The following is a 27,549-nucleotide window of genomic DNA, read 5'->3' on the forward strand; positions in this document are numbered from 1 at the left end:
CCAAACCTTGTCAAAAGTAGGCCTAGTGTCATTAATTAATTGTTTGATCAATCAGTTACTGATTAATGATTAATACTCATTTATTAAGCACAATAGGACAGACACTGTGTTGAAAAGTGGGGATGTTGTAGAGAACAGAGCCAACAGGCGTTCTTGCCCTCAAGGGCCCCACGGTTGGCGGGGAGGATGAACTCTGGATGAGCAAATACAAGTGTGAATGGAAACAGGTGAGGCGAGGTCTCACCTCCCACCAGTGGGAAGGAGTCTTGGTGGGGGTGACATCAAATGGAGGCACACTTTGTCCCTTTCTGTTTTAACAGGGACACTTTGTCATGTGGTCCCTGAGCTCTGATTCAACTCTTCCAGTCCTTTTCTTCCAACTTCCTTCTCATTAGCATCTCCTGGGCCCATCTGGTGCCTTGACACGGTGACTGAACTTGTAAAAATGGTGAGCCCTTGTCTCACCCCCCAAAAGGGCTTCAGAGGAGGGGAGGAGAGGGGAGAGTTGGGGAGAGTGGACAGGGCTATGGGGCAGCTCACTGCCCGCCCCCAGGGGTGCCTGAGGCAGCTGATCGGGGCTCCCCCTGGAAATGATGCTGTTACAGACGTGACCCGAGGCTGGGATGGGGGCCAAGGCTGTAGCCCAGTCAGCCCCCGGGCTCCAGCCCCGCCGGGCAGTGACTCTGTCCTGTTGGCTACGGGCCCTTCCTTGGCCGCCCCCAGCTGGGTGCAGTTTGCTGATTTAGTCAATGTCCACAGAGCATCTTCCAAGCACCCACTGCCCAGGGGCCCCGGGGTGACGCTTGGGCTGCTGCCTGGGTCTGGGGCGCGCTTCTCAACTCTGGCTGCGCTTGGCGATTACGTGGGGAGTTTTTGAAAGGTACAGACACCTGGGTCCCCCCACCCCAGACCAATGAAATTAGAATTTTGAGGGTAAAGGCCTAGGCATTTTTTTAAAGCTTGCTGGCCGGAATACTGTCCCGCGGATCCAGGGCATGGGGGCAGGCCTGGGAGTCCTACCTGGTGCCTCCCCATCCTCTGGGGAGCCCCCTGGCTGCCCCCGTGGAAGTGGCAGCCCGGTTTCTGCCAGGATATCCCAGTAGGGCTGTGGGGCTGGACACCCCCGCCTCCCCCCATCTCACCCCCCTGAAATGAGGCCTGGGGACCTGCTGGTGCCTTAGGGATCGTGTCCTCGTGCACAGAGATGTGGCCGTGAGCTCAGGTGGCCCCCAGTGGCTTCCAGGTGTCGCTGCTTTCACACACTGGGCTGGAAACTTGGTTGGAGATACAGTCAACCTGAAGTCCACTGAAACCGGAAACCTAGAGCGATAGGGGTGAGGGGTAGGGGTGAGAGGTAGGGGTAGGGGTGAGGGGTGGGGGTGAGGGGTAGGGGTGAGAAGTAGAGGTAGGGGTGAGGGGTAGGGGTGAGAAGTAGAGGTAGGGGTGATGGGTAGGGGTAAGGGTGAGGGGTAGGGGTAGGGGTGGGGGGTGAGGGTGAGGGGTAGGGGTAGGGGTGAGAAGTAGAGGTAGGGGTGAGGGGTAGGGGTGAGGGGTGGGGGTGAGGGGTAGGGGTGAGGGGTAGGGGAGGGGTGGGGTTGAGGGGTGAGACATAGGGATGGGGGTGAGGAGTAGGGGTGGAGGGTGAGGGGTGGGGGTGGGGCGGAGAGAAAGGAGGGCGCTCCAGGGAGCTTTCCTAAGTTATACGCTAGCTCCAAAGTCATCACTGCCTTCAGCGAAAAGAATGAAGTGTGTTGGAAAAGCAAGAACTTTCTTGCGCTCGGCTGGGCGGTGAGGGGCTAAGTCCCCCGGGTTGGGTGGGGTGGGGGGTTGTTCCTCGTCCCTCGGCATCGAAGCTGCGGGGTTTGGGCCCCTCGGCCCGGCTCAGCCACGGCCAGAAGGGTTTAATGAGGGCTGTTATCTTCCGGCACACGGATAAAACCCCAGAGCAGACACGTTTTCACATGCAATCCTAAATGCTCAGAGGAAGCAAGTTTTTCTGAGATTACACATTTTTCCAGCATTATGCTGTGCTTGAGCCTGCAAAACAATGAAGTGGAATTTTTCTTTCTTTTCCTGTAGTTTCTGGGACCACACAGAGGATGCTTTTGGTAGGTGGGGTGCTGGGGGCTGAGGGCTAGTGTGGACCTGGACCGAATTAGATGCTCAGGCTGCCTTCTCACCCAGCTTGTGGGCCCTTTTGGAACATGCCTGGGTGGGTGCGGTTGCTTCAAATTGAAGGCAGTTGCCAGCGAGACTGGCTGCTTCTGTGCGCTGGGAGGGCCCTGCGGGGTACAGGCGAGCGCACGGCTTTAAAGTCCAGTCCAGGCCCTTCCTGATCATTGGAACTGGGAGAAGTCACTTAACCTCTACGAGCCTCTGTTTTCTCATTTGTGAAAAAGGAATAATGTATATAGTGGGGCCTTGATGGGGGATGTGGCGGGAATGAGAGAATGAAGAACCAGGAAGGGAGGTCTTGCACCTGCTTTGCCCCTGACCCCTTGAGCAGCCCGCCCTTCTTTTCTGTTTTACTACTCATTGGACTTTCTCATCAGTTTTCCTTAAAAAGGCTCCCACCCAAGCGTCTCAAAATCCGCACACCCAGGCCGCACTGCAGACCGATTGAATCAGAGCCTCTGAGGGTAGGACCCAGGCATGGGTAGTTTTTCACAGGTCCCTGGTAATTCTAACACACGGCCAAGGTTGAGAACCACTGCCCTACAAGACCAGGTGAGACGGGTCAGTGAGGTGTTGGGACACTCCCGCTGGGGCAGTGCTGTCGGCGGGCCCTCCTGGAATTCCGAAGGGTTGCCTTGCCTGTCCTGGCACGTGAGGTAGTTCCTGGCATGTGAGGTTTTGGGTGTCATGGTTTGGACCCTCAGGGAGGATGCCAGAAGTCCATTACATTTAGCCATTTGTAATTTTCTCCGGAATGTAACTTTGAACTCCAACCTGCCACAAGGCCGGGGCCTGATGGAGTCACTAGGCTGGCACCAGGCCCCCCGATTCCCCCCTGAGCAGCACACAGCAACCCTGAGGACGTGATGCAAAGCCCATTTCTTTCTGGGAATCGGTCCCAAAAGGGGGCTAGCTGCTCGCTCGTGCTGGTGTTGGAAATGAAGAGAAAGTGACGAGGTTCAAGAGAGCTGTCATTCCCAGTCAGAAAGAGAGGCCGGGGGCTTCCCTGGTGGCACAGTGGTTGAGAGTCTGCCTGCCAGTGTAGGGGACACGGGTTCGAGCCCTGGTCTGGGAGGATCCCACATGCCGCGGAGCAACTGGGCCCGTGAGCCACAACTGCTGAGCCTGCGCGTCTGGAGCCTGTGCTCCGCAACGGGAGAGGCCGCAATGGTGAGGGGCCCACACAGTGCGATGAAGAGTGGCCCCCGCTCGCCGCAACTAGAGAAAGCCCTCGCACAGAAACGAAGACCCAACACAGCCAAAATTAAATAAAAAAAAAAGAAAGAGAAGCCAGGGTGAGCCAGGAGCCGGCTCGCCTCTGTGCTGTGAGCAGGGAGGGCCCCTGGGGGGTGAACTCCTGGTTGGTCCCTCTGAGCGCCCAGGGGGCTCTGGATTGTCGCTGTCTGTTCTGGGCTGAGGTCCAGCCCTGGGTCTGAAGGACTTTCCAGCTTGTTGCCAGGGTCTCTATGTGATACACAAGTGTACCGTAAACGGGATTTTTGAATGGTTCCAATTCTGCTTCCTTATTTCTGTCTTTAGCCGTGTGGACCAGGGCATCTTTTTAAAAGGATCTGAAAACAAATAGCGTGAGGCGGGTCTCCAGAGGCTCGCTGCTCCCTTTGCTGGTGTTGGGAAAGAGGGTGCCGAGATGAATACACAGGGGGCCATGGGAGGCGAGGCCACCCGGGATGTTTCTCTAAAACACAAACCAAATGGCCCTGACTTACCTTGGAAAAACCTCCACAAAGCAGCGAATTGTATAAGTTTGTCGGTGAAATAAAAGCCCGGTTTGTGAACAATGTCCACATCCAATGAGATTCATGGGCCAAGTTTTTCTGAGTTGTCTGTTTCTCCAGCCTTTAGTGGGAGGGGAGCTGGGGGCAGGTGGATGCAAGAGCTGGAGGAAGGAGCGGGGCAGGACCGGACTAGAGGAGACCAGTGATCCCCGCTGGGTCAGCCTGGAGAGAGCAGTGACCTGGAGCGTCTTCATTCGGGTTCAGCCAGGGGGGCCGGGGGTGTTTGCAACAGCAGCCAGTAAAGAGAGATGCCACCTTTTTCTTTGGCAGTTATCGTGTGAATGTCAGACCCAGATATGTCACCAGGTACAAGACGGTGACACAGTTGGAATGGAGGTGCTGCCCTGGCTTCAGGGGAGGAGACTGCCAAGAAGGTCCCAGAGACCCCGTGAAGACTCCCCGCCCCACACCCGCTCGGCCGAGAAACAGCGTGAAGAAAGCCACAGGTAACTTCTGACTTGTGCTCTGCTTTGCAGGCCGCCACTGCTCCTTCAAACTACAGGATTTATGAGTTACAGTGTCGAGCTTTCCAAGGTCTTCCCAAAACACGCATATATGCCTGCAGTAGACACACGGCACACAAATTTATTTGCAGAAGCAGTAGCGATCGGAAGACAGACTTTTAAAAAGTAAATTGCTTTGTTAGGGCCAACTGGTTGTGAAAGCCAAGGCCTTAAGAGTGGGAGATGCTGCTGGTCTCAGCCTCGTGTGGCCTGAGGCACAGACAGAAGAGAGTCAAATGTAATGAGGTAATGATGCTTGGTTTGTTTTTACTTTACTTTTCATGTACAAGCTCCCATAAACCTGAATTTGAAGAAACTAAAATTGTTTCTTTTTAAAAAAAAAATAGGTAAGTAGAATCATTCTCATTCTGTTCGGGGTGAGATATTTGCAAAGCTAAGCCCCAAGTTAGAAGTATCCAATGAGGCTGTTCTTAAATTTGCTTTTGATTTTTTTTTTAAGTGAAGTAGCACAAACTCAATGAATAGCTTAGAAAGCAATGATAATTTTCACCTTGGCTTTTAAGTGTAACATTAAGAAACTGACTTTTATGGATAAAAATATTTTGACATTTTATTCTACATCACTTTATCTTTCTTCTTTTTTAAAGTCAGTGAGAAAAACCTAGATTTTCTTATGAGTTAAATGTTTAAGTCGTCTTTAAATGATTATATATTCCCATGAGGTGTTTCTAGTATTTTTTTTTTTTTGTCTGCATTGGGTCTTCGTTGCTGTGCGCGGGCTTTCTCTAGTTGTGGCGAGCGGGGGCTGCTCTTCATCGCAGGGCACGGGCTTCTCATTGAGGTGGCTTCTCTTGTTGCGGATCACGGGCTCTACGCGCACGGGCTTCAGTAGTTGCGGCCCGCAGGCTCAGTAGTTGTGGCGTGCAGGCTCAGTAGCTGTGGTGCACGGGCTTAGTTGCTCCGCGGCATGTGGGATCTTCCCGGACCAGGGCTTGAGCCTGTGTCCCCTGCATTGGCAGGTGGATTCTTGACCACTGTGCCACCAGGGAAGTCCTGTGTTTTCGGTTTTGAAACTAGTGGTGTTTCTCAATATTGTCCGTAAAACAGATTTAAAAATAATTTTTATTATAAAAGTAATGCATATCTATTACAGAATGTTTATAGGAAAAATATTTAAGTACACATAATCTCACCACCAAATGACAACTACTGTTAACATTTTACTATAGAGCACTATTCTCTTTTCTACTTCTGCGCATACATTTTGTTAAAGAAAAATTCATTGATTCATCCCACAAATATTTTTTGAGCTTCTATATCTGCAGGCTCTATACTAGGTTCTCAGGAAAAGAGAAAATCAAGGCAGACACAGTCCCTGACCTCATGGAAGGCAGGCACTAGACAAGTAGTGAGGGGACGTGTTGGATCATAGTGGACAGTTTATTTCTGTTTTGTTTAGTTTTACTTTTTATTTTATAAAAGTTTAAACATACATGTAGTTTAATGAGTTCAGTAGCTTTATAAGGACTATTAGGAAAAGCACTGATTCCCTTTCTCTCCCACTTTCCCTTCTCAGGGGTAATTACTTTAAACTCTTTAAAAATTAAAAAAAATTGAAGTATGGATTTACAATACTATATTAATTACAGGTGTACAACATAGTGATTCAATATTTTTATAGATTATACTTCATTTAAAGTTATTGCAAAATAATGGCTATATTTCCCCGTGTTGTCCTTATTTCTTATTTATTTTTTACATAGTTTGTACCTCTTAATCCTCTACCTCTGTCTTGCCCCTCCCCCCTTCCTTCTCCCCACTGGTGACTACCAGTTTGTTCTCTGTATCTGTGAGTTTGTTTCTGTTTTGTTATATACATCTATTTGTTTTATTTTTTTAGATTCCACATATAAATGATAACACAGAGTATTTGTCTTTCTTTGTCTGACTTTTATTTCTCTAAGCATAAAACCCTTCAGATCCACCCATATTGTTGCAAATGGCATTGTTTCATTCTTTTTTATGGCTGAGTAATATCCCATTGTGTATATATACCACATCTTCTTTATCCATTCATCTATCGATGGACACTTAGGTTGCTTAAAAATATGGAATGCTTCACAAATTTACCTGTCATCCTTGTGCAGGGACCATGCGAATCTTCTTTGTATCGTTCCAATTTTAGTAAATGTGCTGCTGAAGTGAGCACTGCTTTAAACTCTTTAGATGGTCTTTTGGAATTTACCTCCACACCCCTTGACTTCTCATTATGGAAGGTGAGGATTTAAGTCCCTTTCATCTAACATGGGGCTCCTATACTGCCATCCTTTCCATTCAGTTATACTGTGTTTTTATCTGTTCAGTATTTATTGGTTACATTGTAGTAGTTATATAATGTTTACAGCTGAGCTCTGTAGTGTACTATGAATATGCTGCCTTTCCTACACTGTTTTTGGATTTCTCTAGAGTTAATAAGTATGTTTTCCTTTGCTTGGTTTTCTATATTTTTATCCCTATTTCAACCCAGACTCTCCGCTGGTTATCTACACGTCCCCTCGTTATGTTCAGACACATCGGTTTCATCTTCTTGAAGAAATCTCTCCTAGAGCCTTCTCACCTGCCCCACCTGGACTGGTCACCTGCTTGTCCTTGTTCACAGCTGCCACCCTGTGACCTTAACTGACTTCTCTCCCATCCGTTCCCTGCTTCCTGTACCCCCTGCTTGCTCTTTCTCAATGTATTCCCTTGTTTTGGTAGAGCACATCTTCTAGTAGTTTCATGAGAGGATTGCATGGGAGGTAAGCTTTTTGATATTCTGAAAATATTTTCAGAATATCAGGTTGGAAATAATTTTCCTTTAGAATTTTGAAAGCATCACTCAATTTTCTTCTAGTTTCCAAAAAGGAACGCTCCTACACTGTTGGTGGGAATGTAAATTGGTGCAGCCACTATGGAGAACAATATGGAGGTTCCTTAAAAAACTAAAAATAGAGCTACCACATGATCCAGCGATCACACTTTTGGGCATATATCCAGAGAAAACTATAATTTGAAAAGATACATGCACCCCAATGTGCATTGCAGCACTATTTACAATAACCAAGACGTGGAAGCAACCTAAGTGTCCATTGACAGGTGAATGGATAAAGAAGATGTGGTGTGTATATATACAATGGACTATTACTCAGCCATAAAAAGAATGAAATAATGCCATTTGCAGCAACATGGATGGATCTATAGATTATCATACTAAGTGAAGTAAGTCAGACAGAGACAAATATCATATGATATTACTTATATGGGGAATCTAAAAAAATGATACAAATAAACTTATTTGAAAAACAGAAAGAGACTCACAGACATAGAAAACAAACTTACGGTTACCAAAGAGGAAAACTGCGGGGGAGGGATAAATTGGGAATTTGGGATTAATATATACACACTACTATATATAAAATAGATAAACAACAAGGACCTACTACATAGCACATGGAACTATACTCAATATTTTGTAATAACCTATGTGGGAAAAGAACCTGAAAAAGAATATATATACATATATATATATATCTGAATCACTTTGCTGTACACCTGAAACTAACACAACATTGTAAATCAACTGTACTTCAATTAAAATTTTTTTTTCTTCTAGTTTCCAATGCACTGTGAAAAAGTCCAAAACCATTCTGATTCCCAATTTGTTATATGTGACTTGGTTGGGGTTTGTTTTGCTTGGTTTTTTTTTTTTTTTTTTTGCCATTTTAGTGGGATTTCAGAAGAGAATGAAAGGAAGTGCTTATCCTCAATCCACTATCATTATAATGAACATACTGTTTTTGGAACTTATTTTTTAACTTAATGAAAAAACACCCATGTCATTAAATATACTACAATATCATCTCATGGCTTCATAGAGTGTGATTGTTTGGACATAATCCTGTACCGTTGGTCACTTAGACTGTTTGTAATTTTTCATTACTATAGATAGTATTTGAATAAGTATTTTTTCCTGTTAAATTTTTGGATTCATCCTTATTATTTACTAGAATAAATTTCTAGAAGTGTAATTGCAGAGTCAAAAGGATTCTGAGTATTTTGATACATTTGCCAAATTATCCTTCCAAAAAGCTGTAGCAATTCTTATATCCCAGTAGTATATGAAAAAAACATCTGCTTACATCCTGATCTTCCCCCGCTTCTCCGGCCCTTTGAAAAGAATTTCCTTTGCTCAGAACAGCATTTCATTTGTACGTGATTCAATGAATTTTATTTCTGGTGTCCTGAGATAGAATACATTTTTCAGTATGGAAAACAAGGTGTTCTTTCTAGTTTTCTCCTTGGGAATTTAGACATCTGAATTCCAGTCTTGGTTTTAACACTATGTCGATTTTAATGAATAATAACTGTTGATATGATCGTCTGCAAAAGTTTAGAGGAGGAAAAAACAATGAACATTAAGCTCAAATATCGACAACATTCTAAATTTACTTCCAGTGTTTGTCAGTGTACATTAATACATTTTATTTCATTGTAATCTATGTTGTGTGTGACTTTTTCCACTTTACACAATAGGTCTCAGTATCGTCTGTAGGCTTGTCGATGGTATTCTGGTATTCCTTGTATTCTGTGTTCAAGGGTGTGGTTTGCCGCTTATTCTCCTAGTGCCTCAGATTTAAAAAAAAAATAAATTTATTTATTTATTTTTGGCTGCGTTGGGTCTTCATTGCTGTGTGCGGGCTTTCTCTAGTTGCGGTGAGCAGGGGCTACTCTTTGTTGGGGTGCGCGGGCTTCTCATTGCAGTGGCTTCTCTTGTTGCAGAGCACGGGCTCTGGGCACGTGAGCTTCAGTAGTTGTGGCACACGGGCTCAGCAGTTGTGGCTCGCAGGCTCTGGAGCACAGGCTCAGTAGTTGTGGCGCACGGGCTTAGCTTCTCTGTGGCATGTGGGATCTTCCCGGACCAGGGCTCGAACCTGTGTTCCCTGCATTGGCAGGCAGATGCTTAACCACTGCACCACCAGGGAAGTCCAGTGCCTCAGATTCTGATAACCTGCTTTTTGTTTAATTTATCTCTTTCTCTGTACGTTAGTTTATTTTCATTTTATGACTCATCACAATTATTTTATAATAATTTTTTTCTTTTGGACTGTTTCCTTGCAGGGTACATTTCTTAAAGTAGGATTATCAAAAATTGAATGTTTGGGGAATTCCTTGGCGGTCCAGTGGTTAGGACTCTGTGCTTGCACTGCACAGGGCACGGGTTGGATCCCTGGTCCCGGAACTAGAATCCAGCAAGCCACGTGGGGCTTGGCCAAAAAAAAATTCAATGTTTGTATTCTTTGACTTAGTGACTCTCACTACTTAGGGCCATGTAGCTCTGTTGTTGGGAGATGCCAGTAGACTCTGTTGCTTTATCTCTCGTTTGCTGTTAGTTTCCCCAGCTGCATGACAGCACTGAACAATGTCTATGAGAGTCTTTTAGCACAGGGATGCTATTAAAAGTAAGCAAACATTTAGGGGTTGCTTGGAGGATAACTTGTTGCTCATGTGATATCATACCACCCAACTGCTAATGGGTGGATCTCAAGTGGGTTCTTGTGGTTTTACAGAATGCAGTCAACCATTGGGGTGTGGGTGCAGTTACTAATGTGGGAACGATGTGTGTTCATATGATAACACAAATAAAGAATATCTCCCTTCAGGGTGAAAGAGGCCATTGAGTATCTATTATGTGCCATGTAAATATCCTCTTAAAACCCAAGAGGGAAGATAGTACCTCTGCTTCATATGAGGGGATTATAGTTCACAGAAGTGAGTTAACCTGCTCGAGGGCAGACTGTAGACAGCAGAGCCAGAATGCCCCTGGAGGTCTATTTTACTTAAAGCCCATAGTCTTTTCTACTCTAGCACAATAATTACCTGCAGTGAGAAGGGAGCTGTAAGTGAATTCCATGAATACCCTGTTTATTGTCTTTGCAGAAACTGGGTAAAGGTAGAAAATGTTAAGTCATGTCCAACTCTTTCTTTGTAACAGACAATGAACCAAGCCGAGTCTCAGAGCCTGAGAAGACTTTGTCACCAACTCCTGCAGCAGAACTAAGTCGGACCGTAGATCCAAAACAGGGGCCCCTAGAACTTCAGGAAAAGAAAATCCAGGTGCTTGAGGAGAAGGTTCTCCGACTCACAAGGACGGTTCTTGATCTCCAGTCTTCCATTGCTGGAGTGAATGAAAACCTCAAACACTCCATTCAGGATGATGCCAGCAAAATGCTGGCATCGTGGCTCAGTAACCTGCACCCCCAGCCAGTGCCTGACAGAGCCATTGGTGGAGAACCAGAAACGGTCCAGCTTCCTGGTGTCCTCAACAATAAGGAATCTGGCATGAAGGACATCAAGTCTGAATTGGCTGAAGTCAAGGATGCTCTGAAGACCAAGAGTAGCAAGCTGGAAGAGCTGGATGGGAAAGTGAAGGGCTATGAAGGGCAGCTCAAACAGCTCCAGGAGGCGGCCCAGGGCCCTACGGTCACCATGACGACCAATGAGCTCTACCAAGCATATGTCGATAGTCAGATTGATGCCCTGAGAGAGGAGCTCATGGAGGGAATGGACAGGAAGCTGGCTGATCTGAAGAACTCGTGTGAGTATAAGCTCATTGGTCTCCAGCAGCACTGTGATGACTATGGGAGCAGCTACCTGGGAGTGATCGAGCTTATAGGAGAGAAGGAAACCAACCTGAGAAAAGAAATCAGTGACCTTCGAGCCCGGGTCCAAGACCCTTCGACCAGGGCAAATTGCTGTGACGGTGCCGAGCATGGTGACTTTGGGCAACAGATCAAGACGTTAGACCAGAAAATTGAAAGAGTTGCTGAAGCGACCAGAATGCTGAACGGACGACTAGACAATGAGTTTGACCGCCTCGTAGTTCCAGAGCCGGATGTGGACTTTGATGCCAGATGGAATGAACTGGATGCAAGGATCAACGTGACAGAGAAGAACGCGGAGGAACACTGCTTTTACATTGAAGAAACCCTCCGGGGGACCATCAGTGGGGAGGTAGATGACTTGAAGCAGCTTCTTGATCAGAAAATCCAGTCTCTGGAGGAGCGGCTGGGGAGCGCTCTCCTGGCGATGGCCAACGGCTCGGAGGCAGAGCTCGCTCCCCCAGCGTCAGCCCCGCCTGGTGGGTCGGGGGCTGGGAACGAGCAGGTCATGGTGGAGTTAAACCACCTGAAGGGCAAAGTGCAAGTGGTGGAGGATATGTGCCTACAGAACTTCCAGGGAGAGCCTCGCGGGAGAGAAGATACTTTGCGAAAAGGAGACGACTCCTCAGCAGGTGACACTTTGAGCCTTTTGAAATCTCTAAATGACACAATGCATAGGAAGTTTCAAGAAGCCGAGCGTAGCATCCAGAGACTTCGACAGGATCTTAGTTTTCTTTATTCTCATCTAAACCGCACAGAAGACCACGTGAGTCATCTTCATAATGAGCTGAGCAGTGGTAGAGAAGGTAAAAAGGCTGCAGGACGTGGGTCTTCTAAGGGGGGTGAGCCGCTCCCGTCTCCCCCGGCCGCCTCGGTGCATTGCTGCGACCAGCTGGAGGGGAGGTGGCAGCGGCTGCAGGGCCAGGTCCTCGCCGAGCTGGACACTTGTAAGGAGAAGACACACGGGGTCCAGAGGGGGGTCTCCGTGGTGGAGGACAGGTTGTCTCATATGGAGAAAACCTGCAGCAAACTGGACTCCATCTCAGGAAGTCTTCAGAAAATCAAGGAAGGGCTCAACAAGCATGTCAGCAGCCTCTGGAGTTGTGTCAGGCAGATGAACGGGACGCTCCGGACACATTCCAGAGACATCTCTGGCCTGAAGAATTCAGTCCAGCAGATCTATAGCCATGTTTTCCAGATTTCTACTGACTTGCAAGATCTGATCAGATTTCAACCATCGGCAAGTAAGTGGACCTTTACAATTCCATTTCTTGTAATTGTTTGCAACACGTATTATGCTAGATTTTGGATGGTTTGTGGAATTAACTACATCACTGCTAACCAAAGTGTGCTTCATAGATGGGGGCCAGTTTGTGAATCGTTTGGTGCTGGGTAAAATTAAGGCAAATACCAACAGTGAGAGACGGTATTTAGAAACTTTTAACATAATTTGACATCACCGTAGCATTCAAGCACACGATCTGTGCGTTTTGCAAATTATCAGCCGACAGCAAATTGAAAAATGGAAAAGGAAAACTGGTCCTTCCCCACAGGTAGGTGGTAGAAGGTTGATCTATACTATCATGTCTGTGAGCTTAGAGTCGGAGTCAGATTTGTGGCATAACAGCTTGGGGCGGTGGATATGTTGTCTTGTTTTCTACTCAGGGAGTCTCCTGTGTGTGTATCCATTCACCTCTGTGTGAGCATCACTTTTGTTTGCTGGTGTCATTATAACCTCTGTCATTATCATGACAGAGCATCCTCGTTGAGCATCCTCTTGTTCCCTAAAATCTAGGGCCTACATGATGGCAGGTAGAATGCGTTGTATTCCTTTCCAAAGACAGAGACAGGACTGTGGACAAAAGCACTTTAGGGGCAGTAACTGTTTAAAGCCCCATAGTCTCCAGAACAAGGACGCTCATAAGTTGCGCTTAGGGCAACGCTGGCTGCACATGACACTCTCGACAAATGTTTGTTGAATGAATGAATGAATTTAATGAATGAATGGTCCCTTAATAGTATTGAGTGATATATTCAAGTTAATTTCTGTTATTTGGGGGTTCAGCACATCATCCCTGAAGGATAGAGCATCCCTTGTACCTGGATTCAGTAGCCTCAGTACTGAGCCAGCCTTTTCTAATGGATGCGGGAGGGATGAGCGGGGAGCTCACATTTATTGAGCGCTTTTTATTTGAATCAGCACTGGCCTACTCCCCTCAGGGATGTGTTCCAAGGTCGCACAGCTGGGAAGCGGTAGAGGTGGGGTGAGGACCCCAGGCGCTGTCCTCCAGGCCTGCACACATCTCCCCTATGTCTCCCAGAGATGAACGCACACTTACTGGGTCCATGAGGACTTGGGGAGGGCCAGCCATGTGCCCGAAAGGACCCCACTTCCTGACCAATCCTGTCTTCTTTGTTGGCCTTTATCACATTTCCACCTTGCTCAGCTCCAGGTGACAAAGGCCCTTACCTGTTGATGCAAGTTCCTGGCCTGGTGTGAGCTTATAGAATTTTAGGATCGGGTCCCAGCTGAGACTTATAGCCTGAGAAGGGGAGGCTGGAGCAGGAGAAGCAGACGAGCCCTGGCCTGGCCGGGGAGAGCCAGGGCCTGGTCCCCAGGAGGCGGGAGGGTCCCAGGTGGTGGGTGGGAAGTGCTTTGAACCTTCCCAGAGATAAGGAGTTTGTAGATAAGGAATTACCCAGGCAGTCCCGATATTTATAACCCTCCCCCTCTCCTCCCCCCAGGCCCATGCAGCTCCCCTATCTCTGGAATGTTGGGTAAAGGTCACAGGACTATGTGTGTACATAGAATGATTGTCCCTCATGGTGACAGTTCTGTCTGGACTGTGCTTTATAACAACAGATTGAACCAGATATTTCCAGTTGATTTGCAGCTCCCAGGCAGCTGGGAAGCTGTGTTAACTCCTTCACGCTTGGCTGTGAAAGGAGGGGTCGGGGGTGAGTGCCTTAAGAGAATGTGGCTCCCAAAAGATGATCCTTTTGGAATGAATTCATTGTTGTGAGTGTAGAAAGCATGGATTTCCGAGAATTTCATTGATTGAAAAGAGACAAACAGGCAGAGTCTATCCATCCTTGCAGTGCATCCAGGTCTAGGAGAACCTGAGCATGAGAGGTCTGTGGGTGAATCTGGAGTTCAGGTCACATGGACTAGAGAAGAGTCAACAGTACAGGGGCTTCCCTCGTGGCGCAGTGGTTAAGAATCCGCCTGCCAGTGCAGGGGACACAGGTTCAAGCCCCAGTCCGGGAAGATCCCAAATGCGGCACCACAACTACTGAGCCTGTGCTCTAGAGCCCGCGAGCCACAACTACTGAGCCCACGCGCCTAGAGCCCGTGCTCCACAACGAGAGAAGCCACCACAATGAGAAGCCCATGCACCGCAACGAAGAGTAGCCCCCACTCGCCGCAACTAGAGAAAGCCCGGGCGCAGCAATGAAGACCCAACACGGCCAAGAAAAAAAGAGTCAACAGTACATTTATTGAGCACCTACTATGTGCAGGGCTCTGTGAGGGGTGCAGAGGTGAGTAGCACGACCCTCACCCTCCAGGCGTTTTCAGTCACGGGGGTAACGACATGCACCGGTCTGCAGAGAGGATGAATGAGGTGGTGTGTCAAGGCCCAGTGAGTGGTGTCAGGGTTTATCCTTTTAGTTCATTGGATCTTACTGAACCCGTACTTTGTGGGAGTAATGAGCTATGTCTGTGGAGTATGTGGATGTGTGACAGTGTGTGTGACAGTGACATTCTGAGGGGAAACAGGCAGACAGAGATGGGCACAGGCACATGGCCACTGTGGAAGCCAGGGAGGGCTTCTCGGAGGAGGGAGCCTTCAAGGATGAGGAGGTTGAGAGTTCAGAGGCTGGTGGGGTGAAGGGTGAGGTGGAGTGATGAGAGAAGCTTCTGGAAGGAGGCGTTACTGGAGCTCATACTGAGGGGTGGGTAGGGTTCAGCAAAGCAGGAGGGGAGGACATACCTGCTGAGGAGTTGTGTGAATGGGCCCGTTATTTACTGCTGTGTGACAGCCTACCCCAAATCTTGGTGGCTTAAAACAGCAAAGCTCTATCGTTTTCCATTATTCTGCGGGTCAGGAAACTGGCTTGGCCGTTCTTCTGCTCCATTTGGTGTCAGCGTGAGTCACTCGCTCAGCTGCAGTCAGGGGGCTGGTGGGCCCAGCTGGGCTGGAAGGTCCAGGCAGACGCGTCATGTGTCCGGTGCCTCAGGGGTCCCTCCGCAGGGCCATCCTCTGTCTCTTCGCGTGGCTGACTTGGGCCTCCTCACAGCAGGTGGTCTCGGGTAGTCAGACTTATCACATGGTGAAAGCGGAAGCGTCTTCCAGGCGAGGCCCGGAGCTGGCATGGTGTCCCTTCTGCCACATTCCATTGGTCAAGGCAAGGTGATGCGGCTGGTGGGCGACGGGAGAGAGGGAATATTAATGATAGCCGTCATCTCTCCCACTGCGAGCCAAGGTCCAGAGCTGAGAATGCAGGATGTAGCCACCAGAAGCCACGTTGCTGGGCCAGGGACTCACACTCTGCTGTTTCTACTGCCCTGTTCACAGACCCCATTCTTTTCTTTAGAAGCACCCGGAGGGGGCGAAACTACCCACGAGGCAGCGGGGGGAGCAGAAGGGGCTTCAGCTGGCGCTCAGATAGATCCGAGTCTCTTTGTTACCTGCCACCCCCCGCATCGTTGGTGCAGATGTTCTTCCCTGGGGTTTAAAAGAGATTCTTCAGATTTTTTTAAAATTAATTTTTATTGGAGTAGAGTTGATTTACAATGTTGTGTTAGTTTCTGCTGTACAGCAAAGTGAATCAGTTACACATATACACATATCCACTCTTTTAGATTCTTTTCCATATAGGTCATTATAGAGTATTGAATAGAATTCCCTGTGCTATACAGTAGGTTCTTATTACTTATCTATTTTATTTTATATACAGTAGTGTGTATGTGTCAATCCCAATCTCCCAATTTATCCCTCTGATTCTTGAGATTATATACAAATGTTTGGTTACTTTTTTGGACGAAAGGTCCGTGCCTGTCATCTAGGACTCAGAGCACTGCCTAACTTCTTTTTTTTTTTGTTTTTGGTTAATTAATTAAGTAATTAATTAATTTTTGGCTGCTTTGGTTCTTCGTTGCTGTGTGCAGCTTTCTCTAGTTGCCGCGAGCGGGGGCTACTCTTTGTTGCGGCACATGGGCTTCTCATTGTGGTGGCTTCTCTTGTTGCAGAGCATGGGCTCTAGGCACGTGGGCTTCAGTAGTTGTGGCATGCGGGCTCAGTAGTTGTGGCACACGGGCTTAGTTGCTCCGTGGCATGTGGGATCTTCCCGCACCAGGGCTCGAACCCGTGTCCCCTGCATTGGCAGGCGGATTCTTAACCACTGCACCACCAGGGAAGCCCAGCACTGACTAACTTCTAAAAGGTGAAGAACCACTGTATTTTCATGACTGTCTCACCTTATGCTCTGTGACGTGGGTGTGACACCCCTCTCCTGGGCCCCATATGCCCTCCCCTTCATTTATATAGTCATTCATTCAACAGATACTTACTGAGTCATGTCCTAGGGCTGGCGTTTCAGCCCTGAAGGACCTTACACTCTAGTGCGTAAGACACATAATGCACAGCCCAGCAAATGAAGATCTGATTTCAGCTGGCGATCAGTGTGTGGGGAAAGACCAACAGAGAAGGTGATAGAGGACGGGGGACTTTGTATTTTAGATCAGAGGTCGGGGAGGGTTGCTCAGTGGAGATGACATCTGAGCAGAGACATGAATAAGACGAGGGAGAGAGCCCTGCAGAGATCTGTGTTCCCGGCAGAGGGAAAAGCATGTTCAAAGGCCCTGAGGCAGGAATGTGTTTGTCCTGATTGAGGACTCAGAATGCCAGTTTGATCAGGTCTGTGAGCAAGGGGGAAAGTCATAGGCAGTGAGGTCAGGGAGTAGGAATCAGATGAGGTGGGATTTTATAGGCCGTGATAACGGATTTGGATTTTAAGTATCATGAGAAACTCTTGGAGAATTTAGAGCCAGGAAGTGATTATTATTTCCCAGGTTTGCAATCGCAGCTACTGTACACATTCTTTGTGACTTTGGGCAAGTTATTTATCTACTTAATGCCTCACTTTCTACACCTGTTAATTGGAGAGAATCATGATAACAATAATACCTCAAAAAGTTAGTATGAGGATTAATATACCTAACTAGTGGAGTATTAAATAGTGCCTGGCACTTGGTAATCCCTCAGTAAATACCAGCTGTGATGGCGACCCTCTGTCCCCCGTGGTGGATGTTCATTCTGCTCCTGGGTGAACTTCTCTCTTTCTCTTCCTACCACCCCCCGGGCCTGCAGCCTCAGAGGAGTGAGAGCAGGCTTGTGTACACCGCAGACATGGGATGAGAGCCCTGGGTGTGGGGCTCCTGGCTGCTCTGTCAAATGTTTCTAGAAAGCCAGAGGGTTTTGTTTTTTTCCTTCTTTCCCTTTCCTTTTCTTCTTTTCTAAATTGGGAGTCAGGTAAAAAGTGTAAAAAGCCTAGAAATCTCCCCTTCCTAGCATTCAGGATTCATGTTCAAATAAATTAGCTTCTGAAGGGCAAGGAGATGGGGAAGTCCTTTGTTCTTCTGTGGATGTGGCCCTAGGCTTTGGCCTTCTGTGCCCGGTCCCACGGGCTCCTGTTTTCAGTGTTGGTTCTTCACACCATCTCTCCAGCACCCTGTCCCTTTCCTTTAGCTGCAACTTGTCCCCAAGTTGACTGAAATTGTTGGGTAGGGGTCGCTCTGTCGCTGGCAGCTCCAGGGTCTGCCCCCAGCGTGGCTGAAAGCCAGAGTCTGCTTTCTGCCGGGGCCCTGGGACCAGACTGTGACGTTTTTGCTGTTCCCCTTCCAGTTGGGACATAAGGGGAGTTCCCATTGCTGAGAAACCTGGGGCTCCCACCCGAGCCGAGATGGGGCAGAGGAATAGTCTGCGCATCAGGGAAGCTCTCCTCCCCTGCGTCACGGTTCCAAGAAGGGCCATGCCTGCCGGACGTTGCAGCACTGTTTCAGCACACTCCAGTGACAGCGGCACTGCTTCCTCTTTCTAATCCGCCACCTCTTTCTTCTGCAAATGTCTTAGGGCAATTTCTCATAAATACTTTTTTTCTCTCTTCTTTTAAATTTTAATTTTGTTGGAGTATAGTTGATTTACAATGTTGTGTTAGTTTCAGGTGTACAGCAAAGTGATTCAGTTATACATATATTCATTCTTTTTTTTAGATTCTTTTCTCATATAGGTGATCCCAGAATACTGAGTAGAGGTCCCTGTGCTATACAGTAGGTCCTTGTTGGTTATCTATCATATATAGTAGTGTGTGTGTGTTCATCCCAAGCTCCTGATTTATCCCTCTCCCTCTGACATTTCCCCTTTGGTAACCATAAGTTTGTTTTTGATATCTGTAAGTCTGATTCTGTTTTGTAAATAAGTTCATTTGTTTCATTTTTACAAAATTTGATTCCACATATGAATGATAGCATATGATATTTGTCTTTGTCTGACTTACTTCACTTAGTATGATAATCTCTAGGTCCATCCATGTTATTGCAAATGGCATTATTTCATTCTTTTTTATGGCTGAATAGTATTCCATTGTACGTATGTACCACATCATCTTTATCCATTCCTCTGTCGATGAACATTTAGGTTGCTTCCATGTCTTGGCTATTGTAAATAGTGCTGCAGTGAACATTGGGGTGCATGTATCCTTTCAGATGATGGTTTTCTCCAGATAGATGCCCAGGAGTGGGATTGCTGTATCATATGGTAGTTCTATTTTTAGTTTTGAATTATATTAATAACATTTCATTCGGGGGTATTACAGATTTAAGAATCCCATCTTTATCCAGTTGCTTAGCCTAAGCTGCGCCGTAAGAATGAAAAAGCACAGATTTTTCAAATAAGTATTTAACCGTAAAGCATGGCCAGGGGAAGTATGGCCTGATGCCAGTGTTATGACGGTTTTGGCCCTCAACTTGAAATTGGCTGAGTTTGGGGCCAGTGTAGGTCCAAGATATTATGATGGAGTAAGTCAGAGTTTTATAAATACATAGAGGCTAAACAAACTGCCCACACTCAGACCACACCAACTCCGGACGATACCTGCCCTTTTGCCCTGTGAGCATCTGGTTGTTGTAAAGCTCTTTAGTTGGTGAAAGTTGCAGCTGCTTTTCTCCATCTTAACGTTGACTTTAGAACTGCCATGTTCCGGGAGGGCTCTCCCACAGCTGCGTGCAGAATCCTCTGTGAGCTTTACAAAAATAAGGACTCTGGGCTCACTCGGGAGATTCCTGCTCAGCAGGGATGAGGTCAGATCCAGGAATTTGTAATTAAAGTTGTAATTAAAACAAAGAACCCCCTAGCTCTGGTCCCAGAAGTGGAAGGCAGGCCCCCTCAGAGGCGGCACTGGGGCTGCTGTGCCCAGAAAGAAGAGGAGCGGGGGCGGGAGGGCGGTGAGGAGAGAGGATAAAATCCCGGACTTGACCCAGTGCCACCCACGCAAGCTCCACCGTGACGTGCGCGTCCATGAGGGACTCTGCTTCGCTGTTGATGTGTCTCCTTAGGCCTTGACTACTGCAGCTTTATAGTGAGTCTGAAAATCAGGTAGATCCTCTCTCTTCATTTCCATATACAACTTAGAATCAGCTTGTGAATTTCTACCAAAAAAAATCTCCCAGTGATGCTGATGCTTGGGTCGGCCTCTCTGGGATTCAGTGACATCGAATGACTCTCGGTCCCAAATGAACTGCCCCCGATGTCAACAGGAGCCGCTGGAGCCGTCTCTCTGTGTCAGTGTTCTCTAGGTTGTACTTTTCAGAAATGTCGACCTGTTTCCCCTGTTGAGCCTGATTCCACGGGCTTCCATGTGATCACGTCTGGACTCCTTTCTCGGCTGGGCCAGTGGGCTCTGTCCTCTAGAGGAAGAGTCGGTCCGGGCCCTTCTGTGATGGAATCACAGCGCCCCTTGGATGAGCTTGAATGCTTTTCCTCTTCGTTCCAACCAAAGCCCAAAGCAGCATTTCGACTGCCATTTGCTCCGTGTAGGACCGTTCCTGCGAACGCATGGTTTCCCTTCCTCTGCTGTCAGGGGAGCAGTGCAGGGTTTCTGTGGGTTGTCTCCCCAGTCCTGAGAGTCCTTCACACGCCTCCACGGCCTGTCTTCCCTCAGCCTTTCTGCAGGGAGACCAGCAAGCGTCTCCTCGGAAGCCCCTGCCTCGTGCCCGCCCTGTGCCGGTCAATGAGAGCAACACATTCCCGCGGAACCTCCTGCTGAGCCTCGCGTTTCTCAGGCCCTTCCCAAGAACTGAGCTTTGCTGGGCAGTGTGGCCCTCCGTCCACTTAGCCTGCTGTATGTCAGCATGTGGATGGGTTTTTTTTAAAAAGTCAGAAGTCTTGGGAATTCCCTGGAAGTCCAGTGGTTAGGACTCCACGCTGTCACTGCTGAGGGCACAGGTTCAGCCCCTGGTCGAGGAACTAAGATCCTGCAAGCTGTGCAGCGTGGCCAAAAAATAAATAAATAAATAAAAAATAAAAGAAAATATGAAGTCAGAAGGCTTGATTGACATCTTTAAAATAGTCCCCCGTAGTTGCAGGGTTTGGTCAGCAGACACACCCTTGGGATGCCAGGCAGCTCAGCTTCCCCCCCAACTGGGAATAGCCCTTGACGTTTGCACAGTGTTTTACAGTCAGGGACGCGCCCCTGCACCCATCACTTCATCTGATTGGCACTGATTCCGCCGGCTTGTCAGGAGGCTTTGCCGGTTTAGCCCGAGTGACGGCTGAGCTGATAACTCAGGAGGTTTCTGTGGCTTTCCTTCAGCCACGCCACCAACAAGACCCTTAACGTCCAAGGCCCGTGTCTGTCCCCGCATCCCTGCTCTGTGACAAGATACCACCAAGTTGCCAGGCACAGCCACGGGGCCGGAACTTTGGCGATTTAGCTGCCACTCTGCAGGGTTCTCTGGCGGCTGCAGGAGGAGCCAGACCACCCAGGCTCCTGACAGCGGAGGAAGGCATGTCAGTCTCGTGGACTCTTGGGGATTTCCTTAGGCAGGTCTTTGTCTTAGCAAAGTTGAAATTGGCTTTTAATAAGAACTTTAATGGAGAGGGAGTGGCCTTTCCTACATGGTGTCAGGTCCATCCTTGGTAAGGCCGTGGCCCTGCCCATCCCACGCACAGTGGCACAAGGCCACACTGTGGCATCAGGACCAGCGCCTTGGGGCAAGTTCTGGAACAAAAGCAAGCGCACGTGTGGCTGATCATTCCTCCTCATTCCTCGCACGTGAAACATGGGCAGCAACGCTTGGCTCTTATGAGGAACTCAGTACAAACGGTCACTCTCTGGATTAGAAACATATGTTCGCTTTGGAAAGACATTGACTGCCAGAGTTATCTTTCCAGAATGAGCAAGATGCCGTCCAGTCTTTGTTACAACCATTTAATAAATGTGTGCATTAGAAACACCACGTGATGTGCTGGGCTGAGCCTGTGCTGGGGGCCAGGGCTGGGGAGCAGTCTGGATCCGGGGCAGCTTTCTCATGACCGTCTTTGCTGTGATGTGAGTGGTGTTTTGGAGCCGCCTGTCCTGCGCAGTTGCTGGATGGACTCCCCACGGAGATTGGTGGAGGATATTTGGCCCAAGCAGGTTGTTCATTTGTTTCCCTCTACCTTCCACTTGCTATGACAAGCCTGGGTGTTGAGGGAGTGGTGAACGTAAAAGAGAACCATCACTGACTCTAGGCACTGGCATTGCCCTTATAGGACCCCAGAATGATTATCGTTGGCAAAATTAGGGTGCCTAATTGAATGGTTGGCAGGAGTGAGGGTGCAGCCCATGGTACCTGCTGTACTTCCAGCCTTCCCTCATTCACCAAATACTTAGATGTCTCAATGTCACGTGCCAGGCCCTGGGGATAAAAGATCATTAAAATGTGTCCTCAAGTGCTCATCATCCAGCAAGAAAGGAGAGATGTAAAAAACTGAAAAGACCCCTTAGAGGCCAAAGTGGTTCATGGTTCGGAGGCAGGAAGTTCAAGCCCTACTGGGCAGATTCATGACGGCTTCACGACGAGGGGGTGTCTGAACCGGGACTGCAGGGAGAGGTGTGTTTCGGTGAGGGCACCTGAAGAGGCATTTTAGGGAGTGCAAACAGCAAAGCACAAAGGCAGGGATGCTCAGATGAGAGCCAGTCCCCAGTGGGGGTACTGAAGGTGGCAGGAGGTGATGGGGCAGGGGGTGGGGACACGGATGACAGAGGAGATTCTGTTGGATTTTATGAGCAGTGGAGGACAACCGGAGATTTCTGAGCAGGGAAGATGACTAGGACGCGTTCTAAGAGCATTCTGAGAAAGGTGTGGAGGAAGGACCCAAAGGACGATTCAAAATTAGAATCAGCTGGACTTAGCCCAGATGGGGGCGTGTGTGATAAGCGAGAGCGCCTGGACTAGGTGATGGGGCAAGCGACAGACAGGGGGGCTTCAGGGAAAGAGGGCTGGTTTGAAGGGTTTGGGGGGGATAGGTACGAAAATAAGGACCCGGTTGAGGGGCTTGTACTTGGCTATTTTTAGGTGCTTTGTCAACTGTAATTCATTGAGGGTTGTAGGACTGAGGAAAAGTACTTGTTTTTAAATTTTGGGTGGAGACACATAAACGCGGGCTAAAGGGAAGGAGCTGGTGGGGTGGAAGGAAGGAGATGGAGGAGAGAGGAGTGATGCTGGAGGAGCATCTCCAGCAGAGAAGGGAGGTGGGGCTAGGGCAGGAGCCTGCACCCCTGGGAGGGAGGCCAGCTTGTGAGCCAGGAAACAGCGTGAGGAGGGGAGGGGGAGACAGACAAGGAGGGACCTGAGCTTGGACTGGAGGGAAAAGAGTTTAGAGACAGGCCCTGGGTGTCTTCCATAATTATGTCTTATAAAAATGAAATAGTTCTGAGAAGTTTATAATGAAAACCAGCTTTCCTGCCCCCTTTTCCCTGTTACCCTTCTCACCCCAGAGGTGGCCACGTGCCACTCTTTCAGCTGTTTTCTCCCCGATGTTTACCATCAATTTATTAGCTTTAGATATCTCTATATGGGTATTATTTGACATTATATATATTACTTATCAGCTGTAGACATTAGCCTATGTATTAGGCTCTCTCGTGTCTCCCCCTGCTTCCCCTCCTCCCAGCTCCCAGTGGAGTTATGCCACAAAAATCGAGTCAGTATTTATGCTATGAAGAGCTAAACAGCTCAATGGCCAAATATGATCATGCTGCTTTTCGTTTTGCTTTTCTCTGAATTAGTAGTAGTGCTGCATTATTATTTGCTAGATTTTACATATTTGTTTTGGATTCTTCTCACCCTCTGATACCCTCTCAATACCATAAAAATTACCAGATCATTTGTCAGTTCCATTTTTTAAATTAGCGACCTCCCTCCGGGAGTTCTCTTCCTGACCCAGTCTGGACTGCTTATTCTCTGGACTTGCGCTAAAGCTTTCAATCTGAAACTTCCTTCACTACCATCCTAGAAATTTCTTGAACCTCTCTCCTGTCTTAGACCCTTTTCTTTACTCTGCATTTCTTTCTTTCATGGTTTACTCCCTTGTTTCAGTGGAGTACATTTTCCAATAGCTTTCTAAGAAAGGGTGCTTGACAGTTTTGCTTGTTTGTCTTTAAATAGTGCATGCCTGGAAATGTCTTTATTCTAGTTTCACAACTGGCAGATATTTTAGCTGGGTATAGAATTCAAGGTTAGCAATGATATTCCCTCAAAATTTGAAGGTGTTCTTTTGTCTTCTGGTTTCCAGTACTGTTGTTGAGAAGCCTGATGATGCCCTTCTGAGTTGAGGTCACTTTTTCGTTTTCCCCTGACAGTTTGTGTGGTCTTCTCTTTATCCTCAGTGTTCTGAATGTGCTTTGGTTTGGGTCTTTCATTCAATAATTGTGCTGGGATCTTTCTTAGTTCTGAGAAATTGTGTATTTGAGTTTCTCCTTACTACCTCATCATCCCTATACCCGTTTTTCTGATCTTTCTTTTCGGGAAAGACTTCTGGGTTGGAAAGAGTCTAATTTTCGTATGGTTTCTCTCCTATTATCCATTATTTTCTCTTGCTGGTCTACCTTCTGAAAGAGCACCTTGATTTTATCTACCAACTGTTTCATTGAATTTTCTTATTTTGGCAAGTATATTTTTAATCAGCAAAGACTCATCTTTATTCTCTGGTTAGGCCTCTCTTAATACCAATCTATTCTTATACTTTGGATGCAGTGTCTTCTGTTTCTGAGATTATTACTTTTTTTTGTTTGTTTTTGTTTAAAGCAGGCACAGCGTTTATTAGAAGCACAGTACGTGTGGGAGAGCACGCAATGAAGCGGTTTATTTAGGGCAGAAGCTAAAGTTACACACTTGGAGAAGCCTGTGGGCATCCTTGCTAGTGAGGAGCATGCCTTATTACATGTTTATTTTCTTGTATTATCTCTTTAAAGTTCTTTTTTGTTCGTTGGTTTCCTTTCTCACTCTTGTCCTTCACTGTGGCTCGTGGTGTCCCCATGTCGGGAATTGCTCTGCCTCAGTTTCTATGCCCAACCCAACTCTTCCCACCAGAGTCCTGAAGAGAATTAAGGCCTGATGCCTTTCCATTGTATGGTGTGAATGAACTTATCTTCAGTGCATCTAGAATGGTATTAGTTCTGTACCATCCATGGGGGAAATTAGAAAGTGATCACTTCATTCAAATCATTTTCCTTAGGGATTAATCCTCTCATGGAGTGTACTGGGTGGGAAAGGCTATTTGAGAAATAGTCTCCCTTTGGGGCTGGAGGTGGGCTAGCAACCTGAGTGGAGAGGGGGAGCATGGGTTCGATCTGCCATAATTACCTTTGTGAGTTTTAAAACAAAGCTAGACAGTGGGGCACAATGCAGTTACTGATTTTGCTTAGTCATAATTTTGTAGCCATGGAAGCTGGGCCATTGCAGGCGTAATACAGATTGAGGAGGTGGGTGGGGTTTGGCTTTTGAGGATGGTATTGTGACCAGTCCTTGTTATTTTTAGATGTCTTACAGGCCTTAGGAAGGGCTTCCTGGAAGGTAGTTCCAGGAATGTATTCATAGGAGGAAAGGGTGGCAGCTTCCTGCTTGTGTCACAGCGCCATCCCAAGAGGGCAGGGAAACGTGAATCAGGACTTTTCTGCAGTGGAAATTCCCTCAGTTGGTGATCTTAAGGCTGTGGTGAGAGGTGGGGGGCACTGTCGCTCCTTTGGGAACTGTGCCTGCTGCAGAGGCAGCCCGAGCTCCCTGACACCTGCCTGGGTCCCGTGATGTCTGCACCCAGCAGGCCCTCGGTTTGTGAGGCTGTCCACAGTGACCGTGAGACTGGCTTGTTTGAGAGAATGCAGGCCGTGGGTGGCAGCAGGCAGGCAGATACCCCTGTGGTATCACCATGTAGTGAAATCAGGGAGTTTTGGGTGCTGTTTTGGAGAGTGCGACCATCATGAAGAAAGAGGGTGAAGATCCCCCTCCCCTGGGCAGGGGGTCCAGGCAGGCTGTCCCCACTCTGTGGTGGCTGCTCTTGTGTTTGCTGGTGGGCCCAGCCCAGGGACCCCGCGGAGGCCACAGGCCAGCCCCCCAAGCCCACACGTTCCAGGGAGCCATGCCCACGGAGTCTCACAGAGGGGCCTGTGGTCGAGCAGTCAAGTCTGAGGTTTTGAACCCTGTGTATTTCTTTCCACTTTCCAAATGCTCAGCGGAGGAGCCCTCAGCAGCACCCCAGCCTCTGCCCCAAGGGAAGGCCCCGCACCCGGCAGAGGCCCCCACCAAGCCACCTGCTCCAGCGCTGACCCCTCCACCGCCATCCAGTGCTCCCCCGCCGCCCAAGGATCCTGGACAGCAGCCGTACACAGGCCAGCAGCCTGTCCTGCCCAAGAGACGCCCCCGGCCACTGCCCCCGCTGCTGCGGCCCGGCTGGACGGGGCTGCCCTTCTTGCCTGGCTCCACCGGGGTCATTATGGAGACTGGAGAGGCCGGGCCCCCGGGCAGGATGGGCATGTCGGGGCGGGGACTGCCCCGGGGCGTGGACGGCCAGACTGGGCAGGGGCCCATCCCCAGGGCTGAAGGCTACGCGGGAGCACCAGGTAAGGGTCCCCCGCTGCTGGGCCATCTGAGCTACAGAAGGTGAGGAGGCACCGAGGGGGCAGCCTGAGCCCCAGGAGGCTGCTGCAGGGTCTCTGCGGGTCATGGGTGCAGCCTTCAGGGTACAGGGTCCAAAACTTGGCTCTCCAAAGGTTCTGTGGTACCCTGGGGATAGTACATCATACTTAGAAATAGATTTGTGCCATGGGCTGTAATACCTGGACCACCCAGGCAGCTCCTTGATCTCCCTAGCAGGAAGTGTACTGGGGAAACCAAGAGGATACTGGGAGCTTGCGTAGCCACAAAGATGAGCACACATCAAAGTGGGTAGGCTGGAAGGTTCTGGCTCCAACCCTAGCTATGTCATTGCAAAGCTTAGCTCTGTCAACAGCAAAGCGAGGATAATAATAGGACTTCAGAGAGTTATTGTGAGGATGGAGAAAAGCCTAGGTCAGTGCTTGGCCAGTTAAGTGCTTCATGTGAGTCAGAAGGTCAGCACCGTGATGGTGAAGGAGGTGTTGGTGGTAGAGGAGGTGAAGTCAGGTAAAGGCAGGAGAGAGAAGAAAAAGGGAGCGAGCATTTATGGGACACCCACTGCATGCCGGGGACTGAACTAGGTGCTGGATCTACAGCTTTCCCCACAGCACTGTGAAGTTGATATTCTACTGATAGATGAGGAAACTGAGGCGCTGGGCTATGACATATAAACACGTGATGCTGCTTGGGGTAGATCACGTCAGCTGTCACAGGATAGTACCAACCAGTCGCCTCAGAGTTAAACCAAGCTGACAGTTGGAGGCACTCAGCCATGGGCATGGACAGCCTGCCTGAATGAAGCACCGTGGCTGCTGGGTAGGTGGGGTCACTGCCGTTGCTTCTCAGCCACCCCAAGCTCCAGTGATCACAGCTCTCTCTTAGGCAGGTGTGGTGCCTTTTCTAAGATGACAGTTTTCCTTCTGTTACTTCCACATATCCTGGATGTTTATATTCTTTTGGGCAATTTGTTCATTTGTACGTCTGTCCTTCCTTCCACGCATCCATACGACAAACAAACACTGCATCCAGTCTACCTGGGGGCAAAGCTAGTGAACAGTCCCTGCTCCTGGAGGGCAAGCGTGGGAGTGGACATGTCAGTCTGTAGCCTGCTCGCTGGCTTGGGCCCCAAGGCTCCAGTCCATCTTCTTTCTATTCCCCCAGCCAGTTCGTCCTCAGGGCCGTCTTCTCTGTGCAGGCAGCTGGGAGTGGGTGCTCTTACTGTC

General features: G+C 48.4%; 1 protein-coding gene and 1 non-coding gene across 3 annotated transcripts in view; one reads left to right on the forward strand and one right to left on the reverse strand.

Moving 5' to 3' along the window:
- Positions 1 to 27,549, forward strand: part of EMILIN2 (elastin microfibril interfacer 2) — a 50,619-nt gene that overhangs the window by 19,533 nt on the left and 3,537 nt on the right. Inside the window, exons 3-5 of one of the 2 annotated variants that reach the window (XM_061169972.1) lie at positions 4,242 to 4,417; positions 10,467 to 12,377; positions 25,906 to 26,292. In XM_061169972.1, the coding sequence (XP_061025955.1) occupies positions 4,242 to 4,417; positions 10,467 to 12,377; positions 25,906 to 26,292 (2,474 nt within the window). The remainder of the gene's footprint in view (positions 1 to 4,241; positions 4,418 to 10,466; positions 12,378 to 25,905; positions 26,293 to 27,549) is intronic. The other variant, XM_061169973.1, reaches the window with a different exon arrangement.
- LOC133076041 (U6 spliceosomal RNA) lies at positions 6,538 to 6,644 on the reverse strand. The gene has a single exon (XR_009697462.1). It is a non-coding gene; the product is annotated as a U6 spliceosomal RNA (small nuclear RNA).

The sequence above is a fragment of the Eubalaena glacialis genome, chromosome 15 (assembly GCF_028564815.1).
Source record: "Eubalaena glacialis isolate mEubGla1 chromosome 15, mEubGla1.1.hap2.+ XY, whole genome shotgun sequence".
Taxonomy (NCBI): Eukaryota; Metazoa; Chordata; class Mammalia; order Artiodactyla; family Balaenidae; genus Eubalaena; species Eubalaena glacialis.